The 15,388-nt window shown below is 39.7% G+C and overlaps 1 protein-coding gene across 1 annotated transcript in view; it reads right to left on the bottom strand.

Moving 5' to 3' along the window:
- The window catches only part of AGPS (alkylglycerone phosphate synthase), a 317,568-nt gene that overhangs the window by 56,727 nt on the left and 245,453 nt on the right, over positions 1 to 15,388 (bottom strand). Inside the window, exons 15-17 of the mRNA XM_077448089.1 lie at positions 11,162 to 11,231; positions 5,933 to 5,994; positions 4,304 to 4,393 (exon numbers count right to left, since the gene is read on the bottom strand). Coding sequence (XP_077304215.1) covers positions 4,304 to 4,393; positions 5,933 to 5,994; positions 11,162 to 11,231 — 222 coding nt within the window. The remainder of the gene's footprint in view (positions 1 to 4,303; positions 4,394 to 5,932; positions 5,995 to 11,161; positions 11,232 to 15,388) is intronic.

The raw sequence follows: 15,388 nt of genomic DNA, 5'->3' as shown, positions 1-15,388 counted from the left end.
CTTTTTTGATAGCTCTACAAGCTTTATAAATTTAGCACTTTCAACTGATGTAGAGAAGGATTAGTGTAGGAGGATTAGCTTCAGCTCTGTGTATCACCTGAGGCCAGTCACTTCACTAGGTATATATATATATGTAAAGCCCCACCATACACACTATCACATTTTCTGCTGAGTTTTTCCTTCAGATTTACCAAAACCATATAATATGAGGTCAAACCTTAGGAGTTTCAATTTGTATGCAATCAGGCAGGCCCTTGCACTACATGGTTTTGGTAAATCTGAAGGAAAAAAAATCAGCAGAAAATCTGAAAGTGTGTATGGGGCTTTATGGTTTACAACCACTTTAATGTGGCAACCAGTTTTGAGCAAAGGTGTAGGAAAGCCACAAACTTTTATTGCAAAAGCTGACATTTGTGTCCAGATTTCATTTATCTGACCAATTAAAGTCAGTTTATTGCACACTGTGTTAAGGTGAAAGAACAAAAAAAATCAAGTATTTTAAATCATTACTTAAAATACATTAATTTCCATAAATAATTTTTATTCACTTGAATGTGACTTTGAACTTGAGGAACTCCTTCCTGAAGAGTCAATTCTCTAGCACAGCCCCCTCCCTCCTTGCACATCATTGTCCTCTCGTCGTCTGGTATTGTCCAATTCCTGTCTGTGCTGGCTTAGCTTCCACCCATCCCAAATATCCTTTTATGTAGCATAGCTGGCGGGTTGGGGAGGAGTGAAGTGGAATACTATAGTGTGTCACTTGAGTGAAAGCTGAGTGTGTTGGAGCTGTTGACTTCACATCCAAGATGGGGGCATTTAGCAGCAACCTCAGGACTTTTTTGATGTCTATACAATAGAGCAGGGATATGCAATTAGAGGACCACCAGCTGTTGCAAAGTCCCATCATGCCTCTGCTCCCAAGTGTCATGCTTGTTGAGTCTTGCTTTGCATCATGGGACTTGTAATTCTGCAACAGCTGGAGGCCCACTAATTGCATATCCCTGCAATAGAGGCTTTTACAGGTAAATAAAATGTAGATATAATCTTATAGGAAGAAGGCAGTTTAAAATGAATAATCTGTTGACCGGATCTCTTTAAAGCGGAGTTGCACCCATAATTTAATCTTTATATAAATCTGTTCCTTTCTGCTCGCATAGCATTTGGCCCAATTTTTTCTTTTTTCTTTACTTACTGTATCTGTCTTGTTGCTAGAGTGTCCCATCTAATCTGCCATTTCTGGGCCGCGGCGTTGTACTTCATATCCTCCTCATCATTCCCAGGAGTCCGTGGGCATCCCCAAAGGATTTGTTGCCATAACAGGGTGGGTCCTTCCACCATCGCTGCCCGTTGTGATGGCAACCAGACACACTGTCCACGCTACGCCCTGTCTAGATTGCACATGCGCGAGATCGGGAGGTGCATGCTGGGTAGCCAGTAGCACCTTATCCTAGAAGAGCGTCCTAGTGGGCATCACAAGCCCACAATCAAGATGGAAGTGCTCAGGAAGACGAAAATTAAGGTACATAAATTCTAAAAAGGATGTACACGAATCGGACTTGCATTATAGAGATGATTTACTGTATATGATTTACAGAAGCAGAGGGGATGGCGAAAAATATATATATGTGGGCGGAACCCCGCTTTAAGAATATTGTTGCCATTTTATGACTGATCTCTTTAGTCTCCCTGGAATAAAGCTGGGGATTTGGAGGTCTATGCAGCATGCACAGATTATAGTAGCTTGAATGTCTATGCACATATCAGTTTAATACATTCTGTTCAGTGATAGACTATCTAATGCCTATATCTAGCTTTAAAAAAAAAAAAAGTTAAAATCTGTCAGTGATAGAAAAACAAAAATGTAACCACAGGATATTATCCACCATCATCTCCAAGGTGCATAGTACAATGTCAGCTATGATCAGCTTCAGCAGAGGAAAGGCAACTTCATAAAATCTCAACTAGAACGGAAAAACAGAAGAAACACGACTGCGGATTTGCCACACAATGCGGTTTAATTTAATGTACTATGAAAGTACATAGAGCGTAATATATGGAGTTCAGAGCTAAAAATAACTTGTGCTTATTTGGACATGAACACCAAGATCTGCAGTGTAAACCTATCCTGTGTGCTTTATTCATTCCTAGCCAAAAATATCCTGGGAAAATACATAAAATGTCTATGTTGGGTCAGCTATCAATAAATGCTCTACCACAGTGATGACCATAGATTTGCATGATGAGCATAACATTATTGTTATAGCTATTTTATATAATCTTTGAATAATGAAGTCACCTGCTGGAGGCTAAGGAAAATTTAAAGAGTGATGGGCCCATAAATAGAAGGTTGCATAATGGTGAAAGTTACAAAGAGGACATCCATTGATTAGCAGATTACTGAAAAAGTGAGGTTTGCAAGATTATCAAGAGATTGCCACATGGAGCACTTTTACTTTTTTGACAGCCCTGTGCAATTAGAAAAAAGTGCATGAGGCGGGTATATATTGCACGTTCACATCAGTCCCTGGAACCGAAGGAACTGACATTCAATCAGCTTCTAACTTCAGCTTTTTCAAAAAAGCTGACAATAAGCCCTCGTTCACATTGGAGTGATTTGGTCAAATCACATGACAAGTCGCAGCCTATTGCCGGCAATGGCACCGTTCCAATCGGTGCGACGCTGATTTTACGGTGCTGCACCAATATAGACCAGGGGCTATTACAGTCTAGTCAGCACCTGATTGCCCCGTCTGCTAAGAGTATCAGGATTACAACACTGGCTGAACCCAAGTATAAATCATTTAATTTGTACTTTGAAATTAGTTGGATGCCCTTCTTAAACAGCTTATCTTCTACTAGCCCCCAATTCAAATTACATTTCTAATGTTAGCCAAAAAGCTTCCAAGAAAGCTATGCATGATTAAGGTGGGGTATGCACAGGTCGAAAATGGTCGGTTCGGCAGGAATCAGCTGACTTTTGGCTGTGTGTACAGTTGTCTGTTCTGCAGTAGCTGGTCTTACGACTGGCTTCTGTCGAACAATCATGCTGGAAAACCAGCATCTGACAAGCTCTGCCAGTCAATGGCTACATGCACTGATCAGTGTGTTCTGGTGGGTAAGGGAGTCCCCCTGTCCGAACACAAAGGCACAGCAGAAGATCATCGCACTAACATCAATTGTGTTAGTACGGTGATCTCTCGTTTCCCCCCCCCTGTTCAACCAAGCAGGTTGTGTGTACCCCGCATAAAACGATCAGCCTACATCATCTTTTGCTTGTGTGTGGCCATCCTACGGGGCTAAAAGTTTACTTAAAGAGTTTAACAAACCATTTTCCTGATAGCAGTGTAGGAGCAAGATTTACATCTGTCCATGCTGCTGGAGGAACCCACAACGAAAGATAATCAACCCAAGCTGGACCATAAACATGTAATGACAAACCAGAGAATATGTTTGACATTTTTGTGTGAAAGAATTTGGTTTACAATTCAAGCTTTGTTTTTGTTAGCACTGCCGCGTGAAGATATATGCCCTGCAATTATCTCAACTGGAGAGAATAGATAATAGAGACACATTTGCAACGCACCACCAAGAAAGTTTTAAGGGCATTTCCTCAGATGTTGAGGCTTTTAAGAGATCTGTTATTCATCTTTTTACCACATCCCTCAATTATTTTCTTAAGTTCTAAATATAATCTACAATTCCGTTTACAGCTTTGGAAGTTTTTAACAACCCAAACTGCTAACAATTTAATCTAGCTCAATCGAGTAAAAAATAACACGTCAAAAGAGAGATAAAAATGTTACTCAGCTTGTATAAAACAAAAAATAAAACTCCCAACAGTTCTTTCTTGAGTGGATCTTTCCAATTTTAAACTCATAAAGTGCTGGTTGTAGGAATTAACGACCACACGATAATAGTTTATTTATATTATGTTCGTCAAGTGGTCTTTATTTCGTTTTGAAATTTCCATCGTGAAACCTTGATGCGACTTCTATTCAGTTTCAATCGCAATCAATGTGCTGACTTTAACAAAGGTTAAGCGCTCCAATCAATCAATCTTACTTCTAAGCCTGGCTGGTGTTATAAAACCTCAGATGACTAACCAACAGCAGCTATGATGCTTCCTCTAGTGGTATAGTATTAAGATGTCCTTTGCTCATAAAACTTTGCAACAAAGGCACTAAACTGTATGGTAATGCCGTTTCATGTGCAAGAACTACACAATTATAGATCCATGATGCATAACAAAACTTGCAACTGGAATAGTGTAGTGGATGTTCTGACAAGGCAAGAATTGACATACCTGCACGTTGATAGTGGTGGAAATTGAACGCCTCTTTCCTTGCATTCTCGAACAATTCTCTCTTTGACGTTTCGACAAAGATCTAGCACCCTGCAATATAGAAAAGAACATTCATAACTATGTAGAGCAAGACATTCCAATGCGTTTGGTCCTTCACGATTCTTGTTGTCAGCACAAAGAACTGTTATCTTCACTTTAATCACTATTCCATTTTAAGCATTTATTATTATTATACAGGATTTATATATGGTGCCAACAGCAAGTTGAGCTGGGAATTTCTTTGTTTTGACAGTCTGACAGCATGCATACATCCACAAGCTGACAGCTCTGGGAGAGCAACATCAGTTGGGTAGATTAGAAGACCTGCCCACTACTGGCTTGACAAAGGGCAGGGATACCTGAAACTATTTGAAGGAAAAGCAGCACCGCTCACATGCTCCTCTCAGATGCATCCGCTGGTTTAAACATGGCTGTTGGGTGCTAGGTCACTATAAGAGCATATCAAGCCTGACCATACAGTCACAAATGTTTCCCAGGAACGCACACCAATACAGTAAATCACAACACCGCTTCAGTTAAGCTCCTCCAACATGTTTCACCCATGTTGGTCTCTATCATCACAGCCCTACACATGTGAAACATGTTAGAGAGGGGGGCTTTCCTGATGGGTGGAGAGCCAGCAGAAGCCATTTAGTGAACATATGTTTTATGATTCGCCATATTGGTGTCCACTCCTGGGAAACATTTACTACTATATGGTCGGAATGGACATGCTCTTATCAGAAACTTGGTGGGCCTCGCTGCTCCGGCGCTGTCATTCGTCGGAGCCACGATGACGTCACTCCCGTGCATGTGCACGGGAGCCGCCACTTGCGGCATATCACCGTTAACTGCGGCGCGCTCAGTGCGCCTGCGCACCGCTGTCTACGGCGCCTGTCTTTCGGCAAATATCTCCTAAGGAGATATTTCTTGGACCTACAGGTAAGCCTTAATCTAGGCTTACCTGTAGGTCAAAGTGGTTTGTAAGGTTTACAACCACTTCCTATTACTGTCAAACTGTTAAAAAGTGAACGCCATGCAAAACAAAAAAAATTTTTTTTGTAAAAGTAGCAAGTGTAAGTAGCCAAACTTGGCTTGGCATCAGCCTCTTGTTATCTTCTATACCACGGGTCTCCAAACTATGGCCGTCCAGTTGTTCAGGAAATACAATTCCCATCATGCCTGTAAATGTCAGTTTTACAATGCCTCATGGGACCTGTAGTTCCGCAAAAGCTGGAGGGTGGTAGTTTTGAGATCACTGTTTTATACAGTAGAGTACTACACTGTGGGAGAAAGCATGGGTAACATCAGCTAATCAGGTTTGCAGCATGCACACGTACTTACAAGGAACATGCTGACAAAAGGAGATGGCAAAGTGATAGAGATAAGCTCCTCAGTGTGCTGATATGGGCAGGAAGGTGGTCTAGCTGGCTACTAACCTGGTTCTGCTGTCTACATCTCAGAATTTGACAAATATAAAACATTTTTACTGGTAAAACACTTTCCATATATCCATTTTAAACGTGTACTAAGCTACTCAGCATAAAGGAAGTCTGGAGTTGAGCTTTACCAGTGTACATGAAGTCTTACCTGTCCCACGGAACAGAAGTTTCAAAAGACTCTCCTATCAAAAAATAATCCATGCCAAGATCCTACCAAAACACAAATAACAAAGTCTTATGGAAATGTCAGTGATATGAAAGATGTTATTAATTACTTACAGTTCACTTTTAAGACAACACTGATATTTATATCCACATTACATACAGATTTAGTCAAGATAAATACTTTGTTTAAATTTACTATTGTCTCAGTGTGAAAAATTGGCCATACAGATCACATTATCTGAAAAAAAAAAAAAAAAAAAAAACCTTGAGCTGGAAAGTAGGAGACCTCAAAAACAGTATATGACTAATGGAAGATACCATAACTGTCTGGTCTGATTTCTCAGTCACGTGCGGAAAAAAAGAAAGAGAAAGGTTGATCAACATTCAACTTGACAGAGAAATAAAGATCTACAGTTGTGCTTATTATTGTCAAATTGGATCTTTGACAACCTTTCTTGGCCATTATTGGTCAGAAATTGGCATTTAGGGTCATAAACAAAAACGTATGTATCATCATGTAGGGCACTACAATATTGGCTGCGTGATGCATATATAATTTCTAAGGGCTATTAAATGCAAGCACTAGTTCCAACACATATAAAGTACAATGAAACCAGACTGATTTATGTAGAAATCATCAATGTAGTACAATTATGTGCATCACAAAATACAATGTACAAAAAACTTCGCTTTTGCTTTCAAAATCCACCTCACCATCTTTAGTACCGCTCCCGTTACAGATAGGCAACTCAACTCACATGCATCTCTTCTGATTGTTTGCCTCTTTCCTACTGCTGCAAGATCGCAGCGACCTGGCAATCCACAACGCTTTACCCTGCTAATCAGTCTGGATATGGAGTCTTAATTTTAGACATTAGATATGCAGGAAAAAAACAAACATTGTAATCTGTTTTTTAAAATTATAAATATAAAAAATAAGCACCTACACTAATTTACTCATTATATCTCACCACCAACAGATGACTCCAGCTGATGTGTTTAATCAAAAATACTTTTTCAAAAGATATTTAAAAAGTTAATGTTTATGACAAAGTGTTGAGGTGCTTCATTTTCTAGAATAAAATTTTGGTCCCTTTTCCACCTTACTAATGGGGATGATTTGTCGATGGTTTAGCGTTTTCTTTTTGGAAGCCTGTTATCTGCATCTCTATAGCCGGCTGCCTAGTTAAGAGTAAGTGCAGAAGGGATTTATGTGACCTGGAACCCTACTGTACAGGAGGAGGTTTCTTCTAGTTTTATGTCCTGGTCCAAGTTTTTGTTTATAAATGCATCTTGAATAATTTTATTCATTAAAAGTAATTTTATATGCACTGATGCTCTCAATGTTTGATTTTCTTTTTCATCATCAGTTATATGGTCTATAGCAGTGTTTTTCAACCTTTTTTCAGTCAAGGCACCCTTTAAAATTATGGACGGTCTCTAGGCTCCTCATTCTAAAATGTAAAAAAACAATTCTAATAGCGTTACATAATGCAACAACATCCTCAGGTAGGCCACCCAATGTTAGAGGTGATTTATTCTTCCAAAGCAAATACACTTTTGCACACTTTTACTGACTAGTATCCCAATGTTTCTCTTCAACCTCAATCTCTCTCCATCATTCAGCTAATGCGACCCTAGTGCTGAGGGAGAGAGGCACAGAAGGGTCAAACAAAGATGCTGTAGAGACATCAAACATCCTCATTATTAACTGAAAATGTCATTGGTTGTTAAGATGTCTAGAAAGTTGTAATGGTGTATAATGAAAACCCTTGAGTTTGTGTAACTAAAAGGCAGGCTTGATCCACCTGCTGGCTTATATACCAATTTTGACCAATTTTTAGGCATTTTGCCAAGGCACCCCTAATGAAATCTCAAGGCACCCTAGTTGAAAAAGGCTGGTCAAAACAGAACTTGCAAAAATAAGCAGTTTCTCCCTGCTTGCCTGTGAACATTTCACCAATGTTTATGACAAAACTAATCAGATGGAAATATATCCATTGGTTGTGAGATATAAAACATTTATTATAGTGCTGTGAACACTTATTAAACATGAAAATAAAATAAGCAGCTTATTTTGTATTTGTAATTTTAAATAAAGCATTTTAACGGATTACAACTCTTTTTTTGTATTTCTCATTGGTAACATCCAAGACCATATCCAAACAGATGAGAGGTAAAAAGTTGTGAACTGACAGATCACCAATACCTTTCTGGAATGGAAAATAAGGAAACATAGTGGATCTCGCACGATAAAACAAACTACAGGAGATGCATATAAAACGGAGTTAGCTTTCTGAAATGGGGAAGTACTAAAGATGGTGAGCCCCTGTCTAATTTGAGGAGCACAATCCAATTTAAAGTGGTGAGCACTTGAAGTAGATTTTGGAGGGAACAAGGGGCCCTAAGGGTGCTGCATGACCTACTTTTGTTGTGGTATAATTTTAGCCTATTCAAAATTAATGGGCTGAAATCACACTACACAGAACTGTATGTGAATGGGCCCTAAAACTTCACAGAGTTATGATAGACTATTCTGTAATAGACATGATTGGGCATTTATTTGTAATATTGTGATAAAGGCTGTAGTAAATTAATGAATTTGGAGCACTGCAGATGTTTAGAAGTATTAATCTGAAGATGAAGTTGACCAGAGAAGTACAGCAGCAGCTCTATAAGTGTGGGATATTAATTGGGTAAATTAAATTATAGTAAGAGTTTATAGCACTTCAAATATTTTTGATATATACAGGAAATTTTGGCAATTTGCATAAAAGATAATCTTACATTTATACGTTATACAAAACTAAACTAGCCTCCCATTTAAACTATTATTAATGATCTATAGACTAGAAACACAGCCGATTTGTTCCTGGTCAGTCACGGTAAGCAAGAAGTACTATGGTAAATCTGAACAAAAAGGGACCCAGCAGAGCTATATACAGAATAATTTGCATATAAAGACCGGTATTTTAAAGAGTTATCGGTGTGCTACTAAAGCGGTTACTAAAAAGCTGCAGCTGTGCTAATGTTAGAAAGTTCTCTAACTTTACCTTAAATCCTTTTAGTTTGGATTAAAAGGGGGAAAAAAAAAAAAAAAACACATTCTGTCAGCTTTCAATCTCCAAAAAGGTCTATTATGACAATACTCTACCCTTAGACTCGGTTCACACAGGGGCAAAGAGACTTACAGCGTGACTTTGCAAGGTGATGTGGAGGCGACATCAGAGTGACTTTGTGCAACTTACAACACGACTTAAAGTTGCCTCCAGGACAGACGACTTTGGCTGTGTCCAATCACAGAATAATGAGCTCTGTGGGAGGAAAGGGGTTGCCTGGGCAAACGTGGGAAGTACCTGTGTAAATTATTTTCTTTTTCCTGTAAAGTCGCTTCATTATAGATGGAGATCCGACTTGGAGGCAACTTCCATTGAAATCTATTGGTACAAGCTGCCTAGAAGTCACCTTGAAGTAGGTACAGGAACCTTTTCTGAAGTCGGAGCAACTTCAGTAGTGTACATTAAAACGGTTCTCATTCACTTCAAAGGAATTTCTTATGTCCAGCAACTTGGGGCAACTTGAGGTCTGACAAGTCAGATCCCAAGTTGCTGTAGTGTAAACGGGCACATAGTCCATTGAAGTTCCAGATATTTTATTCCATCTGCGACTCCATTGGAATAGATTTTCCCTCGCTTCCTATCCCTGCGACACCCACATAAGAAATGGAGGAGCAGTTGTCACTGGAACAAGGAATCATGGACAGCAATAAAAACACCACAAGAACTTATTCCAGAAAGGCTATTCTATTGAAATGAAAGCTGCCCGAACCTCCTACTGTATCTGGAAATGGAGTGGAGATCCATGATAAACTTAGCTCTACCCCTGTATAAACTTATATACAGTATGTGTTGGACATGTGGGGGAAATAATCTGGGCTGCTTGGTTAGAGGCTAAAAATCCAACACTCTGATACTTTGCTGATCAGCTCTCACTGTATTTTATTAGTAATATTTAGCCATGTATGCCTCCTACCGTTTATGGAGATTGAGTGGAAATCCATGATAAACTTAGCCCTGTATAAGCTTACGTATGTGTGTCGGTATCTCATAAAATCTGGGCTGCTTGAGTAGAGGCTAGAGACCCAATGCTCTGATAATTTGCTAATGAGCTCTCACTGTATTTTATTACTAAGGTTTACCCATGTATGCAGACATGGTGGGCTGGAGTCTAGGTCTTTTGATCTATTGTATTGCATGTGAGGTGTCTTGGTTTCTTCTTAACTCCTAATTTTGGTATAGCGTAATCTCCCTTCTCCCTTTACCGTGACCTTTGTAAGCTCTAACAATATGTACTGTGGAACGACCTGTTATTAATAAATATGTGCATGTATATTCTGTTGTATACTAGAAAATGATGTGCCAAGACTGTTCACTGACATTGTTTTCGGTTTGTCTACTAAAGGAAAAAAAAGCCACCAAAAGTTCTAACCCTTCCCCACTCTAATAAAAATGTTTTTCTTTGTTGGTGTCCCTATTAGTGAAGTTTAGCGCTTTCTGTCAAGTCTTGGTTGGAGGTGGGCTTTAACCCAATGTATCTAATCTACTGCATTCACAATCACACATTGCACTATGCGGGTCAGTAGGAAGGCAGGAGGACTATATTTCCTGAAGAAGTAGTTAACACTCTTAAATAGCCATTATAAGACTTTCATCGACAAGAACAGACATAACTCTTATAAAGTAAACCACCAGTTGTGCTTTATACACAGTAGCTACTTGGTAGTTGGATTCTTCCAGGCCTTGAGCAGCACGTATTACATTTATAAATGGTTTTGTGATATCACTTTCATGCATAGAGCACTGAGGCCTTCCTGAATGCATGGTATTCAAAACCACTTGAATGGAGGCTGCCCACTTTATTGTTGACGGGATAAGTAGCAAATAACACACTGCCTGTTCCATTGATCGCTTTCATATCTAAACCCAGCAACATCTGCACCCCCTGGACTAATAAGCCTTTATGTGAATTCTATGGGAAGGGGGAGAGAACTTGCACAGAAAATGACAGCATGTTCTCGAAGAGAATAGCAAAGATGTGCAACACATTTTAAAAAGCCTCTCTTATAAAGCGCTCAATATTCTCTGGGGTCAGAATATGTCAATATCCACATTGATGAGCAGACAAAGAGAAGAGGAAAAGAAGGGTGACCTACCCGAAGGTAAGCAATGACAAATGTCAGCATGTAACCTCTCTGGCCATTATCTTCGCCTGCTGCTAGGCCGCTGCAATTGTAAAGATGGTTAATGATTAACTGGGTATTTATGCACAATCGTTACATGCTACTCTATAGTATTTCAATGGAATAAAAACACACAAACACATTTACAAAGCTTAAAACAATGACGTCTGGCTGGAAAAAATGTATGCTATTAATACAATGTAACAATTTAATTACAATTCCAAGTGCCGTGCTTTTAATCGCAATTGTGGATAATTTGTCTTGTTTCTGGCTTAGATAAATTATTCAGACCTGCCAACGTTTTGCACAATTATACAGCTAGGAAGAAGAACATAAGTCTGATGCATCTTTTTTACATTAAATTCTATGTTTCTTGGCAGTAGTGGCATGGCTTCAGGCTAAACCAAAATAAAGCATATTCTTTTAGAACTTGCGCTAAAAAACACACATAACCCTTAAATCTGAAATGCTGACTTGCACTGACACAGGTTATTCCTTCTATAAACAGATTTCTAAAGCTTCACATTGAGAAAAGAGCAAGACCAGCAAAATATGTGGTAACCAACAGCTACAACACTCACTTGAGTTGACAGATATATTTTGGAATGTACAGTATGTGTAAATGAATATTACCATCCATCATAAATCTCATATTTCTTGTTTTATTTCCATTTTTAATATTATGTTGGAGTAATATGCATGCGTTGGTGCAATTTATACTTAATGGCAAACCAACGCACCTTTCAAACAGAAACAAGTTGCAGCGCTGCTTTCCATGAACGTGCATTGTGGAGCACTGCCAAAAATTCTACAGATCCCCTTTGTGGTGTTTTTGGTGCGTTGGGAATTTCATTTAAAGTAGCATTCCTACTCCTTCTCCCGCCCCATTTTAAGCCGATTCTAAACTGCCCTGTAAAAAGGAAAGCGGTCTATACTTACCTATTCTGAGGGCACTCCAGTCCGGTCACATGATCGGCTCCCAGCATCGGCTCCAGTGTAGAGGAAGAACGGCCCCCAATACTAGAGTAAGCCTATGAGCGATGTCATCGTTCAGGCTCTGCAGCCACTGTCAGCAGTCTATCCTCTTCACTGATGCCAGCCAAAAAAGGGATCATGTGACCGGACAGGAGTGCCCTTAGAATAGGCAAGTATATATATCCTTCCTTACAGGGTAGTTAGAACAGGATTAGAATGGGGATGGGATCAGGTTTAAGCATAGTTAGGCTTTGATTGGAATTCTACTTTAAATAGTTTGTCTTAATGCAATGTGCGCTCATGCATGTGCACTAAACCTACTGCAAAGATTTAAATGGACTCTAAAGGGGAACTATGCTTAAAATTACACTTCCAGTGATTGTAAAGTCTCTTTTTTTTTCCCTATAAAAATAACAAACATGTTATACTTACCTGCTCCATTGTAGTGGATTTGCACAGAGCAGCCCCCATCCTCCTCTTCTTGGGTCTCTTCTGTGCTCCCTCCTGTTCAGCTTGCTATGGGGGCACCTGAGCCGAATCACAGCTTCCTGTATTCATTCAGACACAGAGCCCCAACCTGGCACCGCTGCTTCTCTCTCCTGATTGGAGGGCTGACTTTGATCGACAGCACCAGGAGCCAAATGGCACCCCTGCTGTGTCTCAGCCAATCAGGAGGGAGAGTCTCAGACGGCTGAGACACTCATGGACATCGCTGTACAGAAGGACCTCAGGTAAATGTTAGGGGGGCTGCTGCACATAGAATGCATTAAGATAAAAAAAAAAAACTTTGACTTTACAATCACTTTAAAGCATTGTGCCAAAGTTCTGCTTATGCTTCCAAAACCATACCTCACCTGAAACACTAGATTAAAAAAATAAATAAATTAACATTTGTAGAAATGTGAAAAACACACACTTTACAGCTCGAATTCCAGCATCTAAGGGAATGTTACTAGTCTTCCTGGAAGATCCTGGGAAAGCAGAGAATCTGCAAAGGCTCAGGCGAAGACTCATCAACAGAGTAGAGGAACATGATTTTGGATCCTCAGCTTTCTCAAGATCTTGTTGGAAGGTCAGTGGCATTGCCCTCTGCTAGGTATAAGGCAAGTATACTTTTCACTTTTTAAATGTGATTTTTTTTAATGTTTCATTACACAGGTTTACATAAAGGATAAGCCCATGTTTCATTTTGATGCAAGGTCCACTTTAAAATTGAGCTCTAGGATACAAGAAAACGTGTTCTATAAGTGCTGCCGTGTATGTAAATTAGAAATCTTCCAAATAATTACATTCAAACACACCCATTTAGAAAACAGCATTTACTGAAGGAATGAGGAGTCTATTCCAGCATTGTGCCCGTCTGCTGCAGCTCTTCTTTCCTCTTCCTGGTCTCACTAGAGGCTCCGACACCAGCGGGAGCCATTAACACCCACTGCCGTCAGGCAAAACCAGTGAGGAGAGTGGTGGACAGGACCAAGCCACACTGTGTGTGTTAATGGACACACATAGTCCGGCTCAGGAATGTGCCTAGACACAAGGCGGCTTGCCATGAGGCAGAGTAAGCAAAACAGGAGAGAATTATTAACATCTGTGCAACACTAAAATTCAGCTTTAATAAATGACAAACATTATTGTGTTAATTTATTCACATTTACACATTTGTAAAATCATCAAATGCCCTTTTGATGTAGATTCTGGTTAAACACCATTTGGAAATAAGCTGGCCTTTTATCTTCACAGAGTGAGTTTTCAGCAAAGTAACAGCCCTTTCTGGGCAAAATGCTCACTGTTTATGGGGATTCCATTCCCCCATGACCTGTGCGAGTCTACTCCTCTTTAGATTACTATAGCCGAGCACTCTTGATTCAGGAAATTAAAGCAATGCTTTCATGATCCAGTAGGAGGCCTCCTTTATGTGTTCTCAGTAAACAATGCCAACGGTAGGTATAGACACAAAACGACTCCTGGCAACATATTATTCTAGGTATCAAATTCAGCAGATCAGCTAATCTGCATGACAGCAGTCAGCTCAGCTTCAGAAACAACGACACAAAGGTTAACTGGATACAGTAAAACCTTGGTTTGAGTGTAACTTCGTTTAAGAGGGTTTTTCAAGACAAGCAAAATCTTAACAAATTTTGACTTGATATACAAGCGATGTCATGATGTACATGTAGTTTCATGTCACAACTGAGTATAAAAGAGAAGAGAGGCACCTCTAAGTGTAGCAATATGGTTATGTTTAATGAAGTTACAACTATTAGCAACGCACATGGTTGGTGATTAAAAGATGCACATCTAAGAATGCAGGCACCCGGGGTAAAGCTGTTCACATAGCCCATTCTCTGCACAGCCATCAACGTCATCCCTTCAACGCTGTGCTCCACCAGCGATTCAAGCCTCACTTTCAGATCGTTCTACTGCAGGGTAGTCTGCCCAGTCACGACTGCAGACTGCCAGCGGTGAGAGCCCGGCGGTGCAGGGGTTGGTCTATGTGGACAGCTTTACCCCGGATGTCTGCATACTAAGTATCACAGAGGCAAGTATTATATGCATCGTGGAGAGCCGGGGTCAGAAGTAATTCAAAGTTAACATGTCAACAATATGTAATGCAGAGTGCAGGGGTCAGAAGTAACAGAGTTCAGAGGTCAGTATTATGTAAGGTAGAGTTAAGTGATCAGGCATAAATAATGCGAAGTGCAGAGGTAGTTATGCAGAGGGCAGGGTTTGGTAGGACACATTGCAGAGCTCAGATATCAGGAGTAGGTATTGCATGCAGTGGGCAGGAGTAACAGAGTTCAGAGGACTTTAGGGGTCAATAGTAAGCAACAGACTGTATGCAGCAGGTAATGCAGTTCGGTATTAAATTTTGCAGACTGAAAAGGTCAGGAGTACTGCAGCCTTCAGTAGTAAATAATGCAGAGTTAAGAGGCCAGTAGCATATATTGTAGACATAGGTGTGCACAGCCTATTGCATTAGGTTGTGAACCCTAAAGCACAAAAACATATATATATATATATATATATATATATATATATATATATATATATATATATATATACACACACACACACACACACACACACACATTTTAGAATGTATTAAAACATGGATGGTGTCAGAGTGGTGGAAGTGTCACTACAGCAGAGGTTGGTGTCAGTAGGGCATTGGACTGTGTGAGTAGTTTTTATTTTTATATATTTTTTTACTTTTTTTTTTAGGGG

The sequence above is a fragment of the Lithobates pipiens genome, unplaced genomic scaffold, assembly GCF_037356315.1.
Source record: "Lithobates pipiens isolate NorthernLeopardFrog02 unplaced genomic scaffold, aLitPip1_a1.2 Scaffold_22, whole genome shotgun sequence".
NCBI classification, from domain to species: Eukaryota; Metazoa; Chordata; class Amphibia; order Anura; family Ranidae; genus Lithobates; species Lithobates pipiens.
This window is presented reverse-complemented; position numbering and strand designations above follow the sequence as displayed.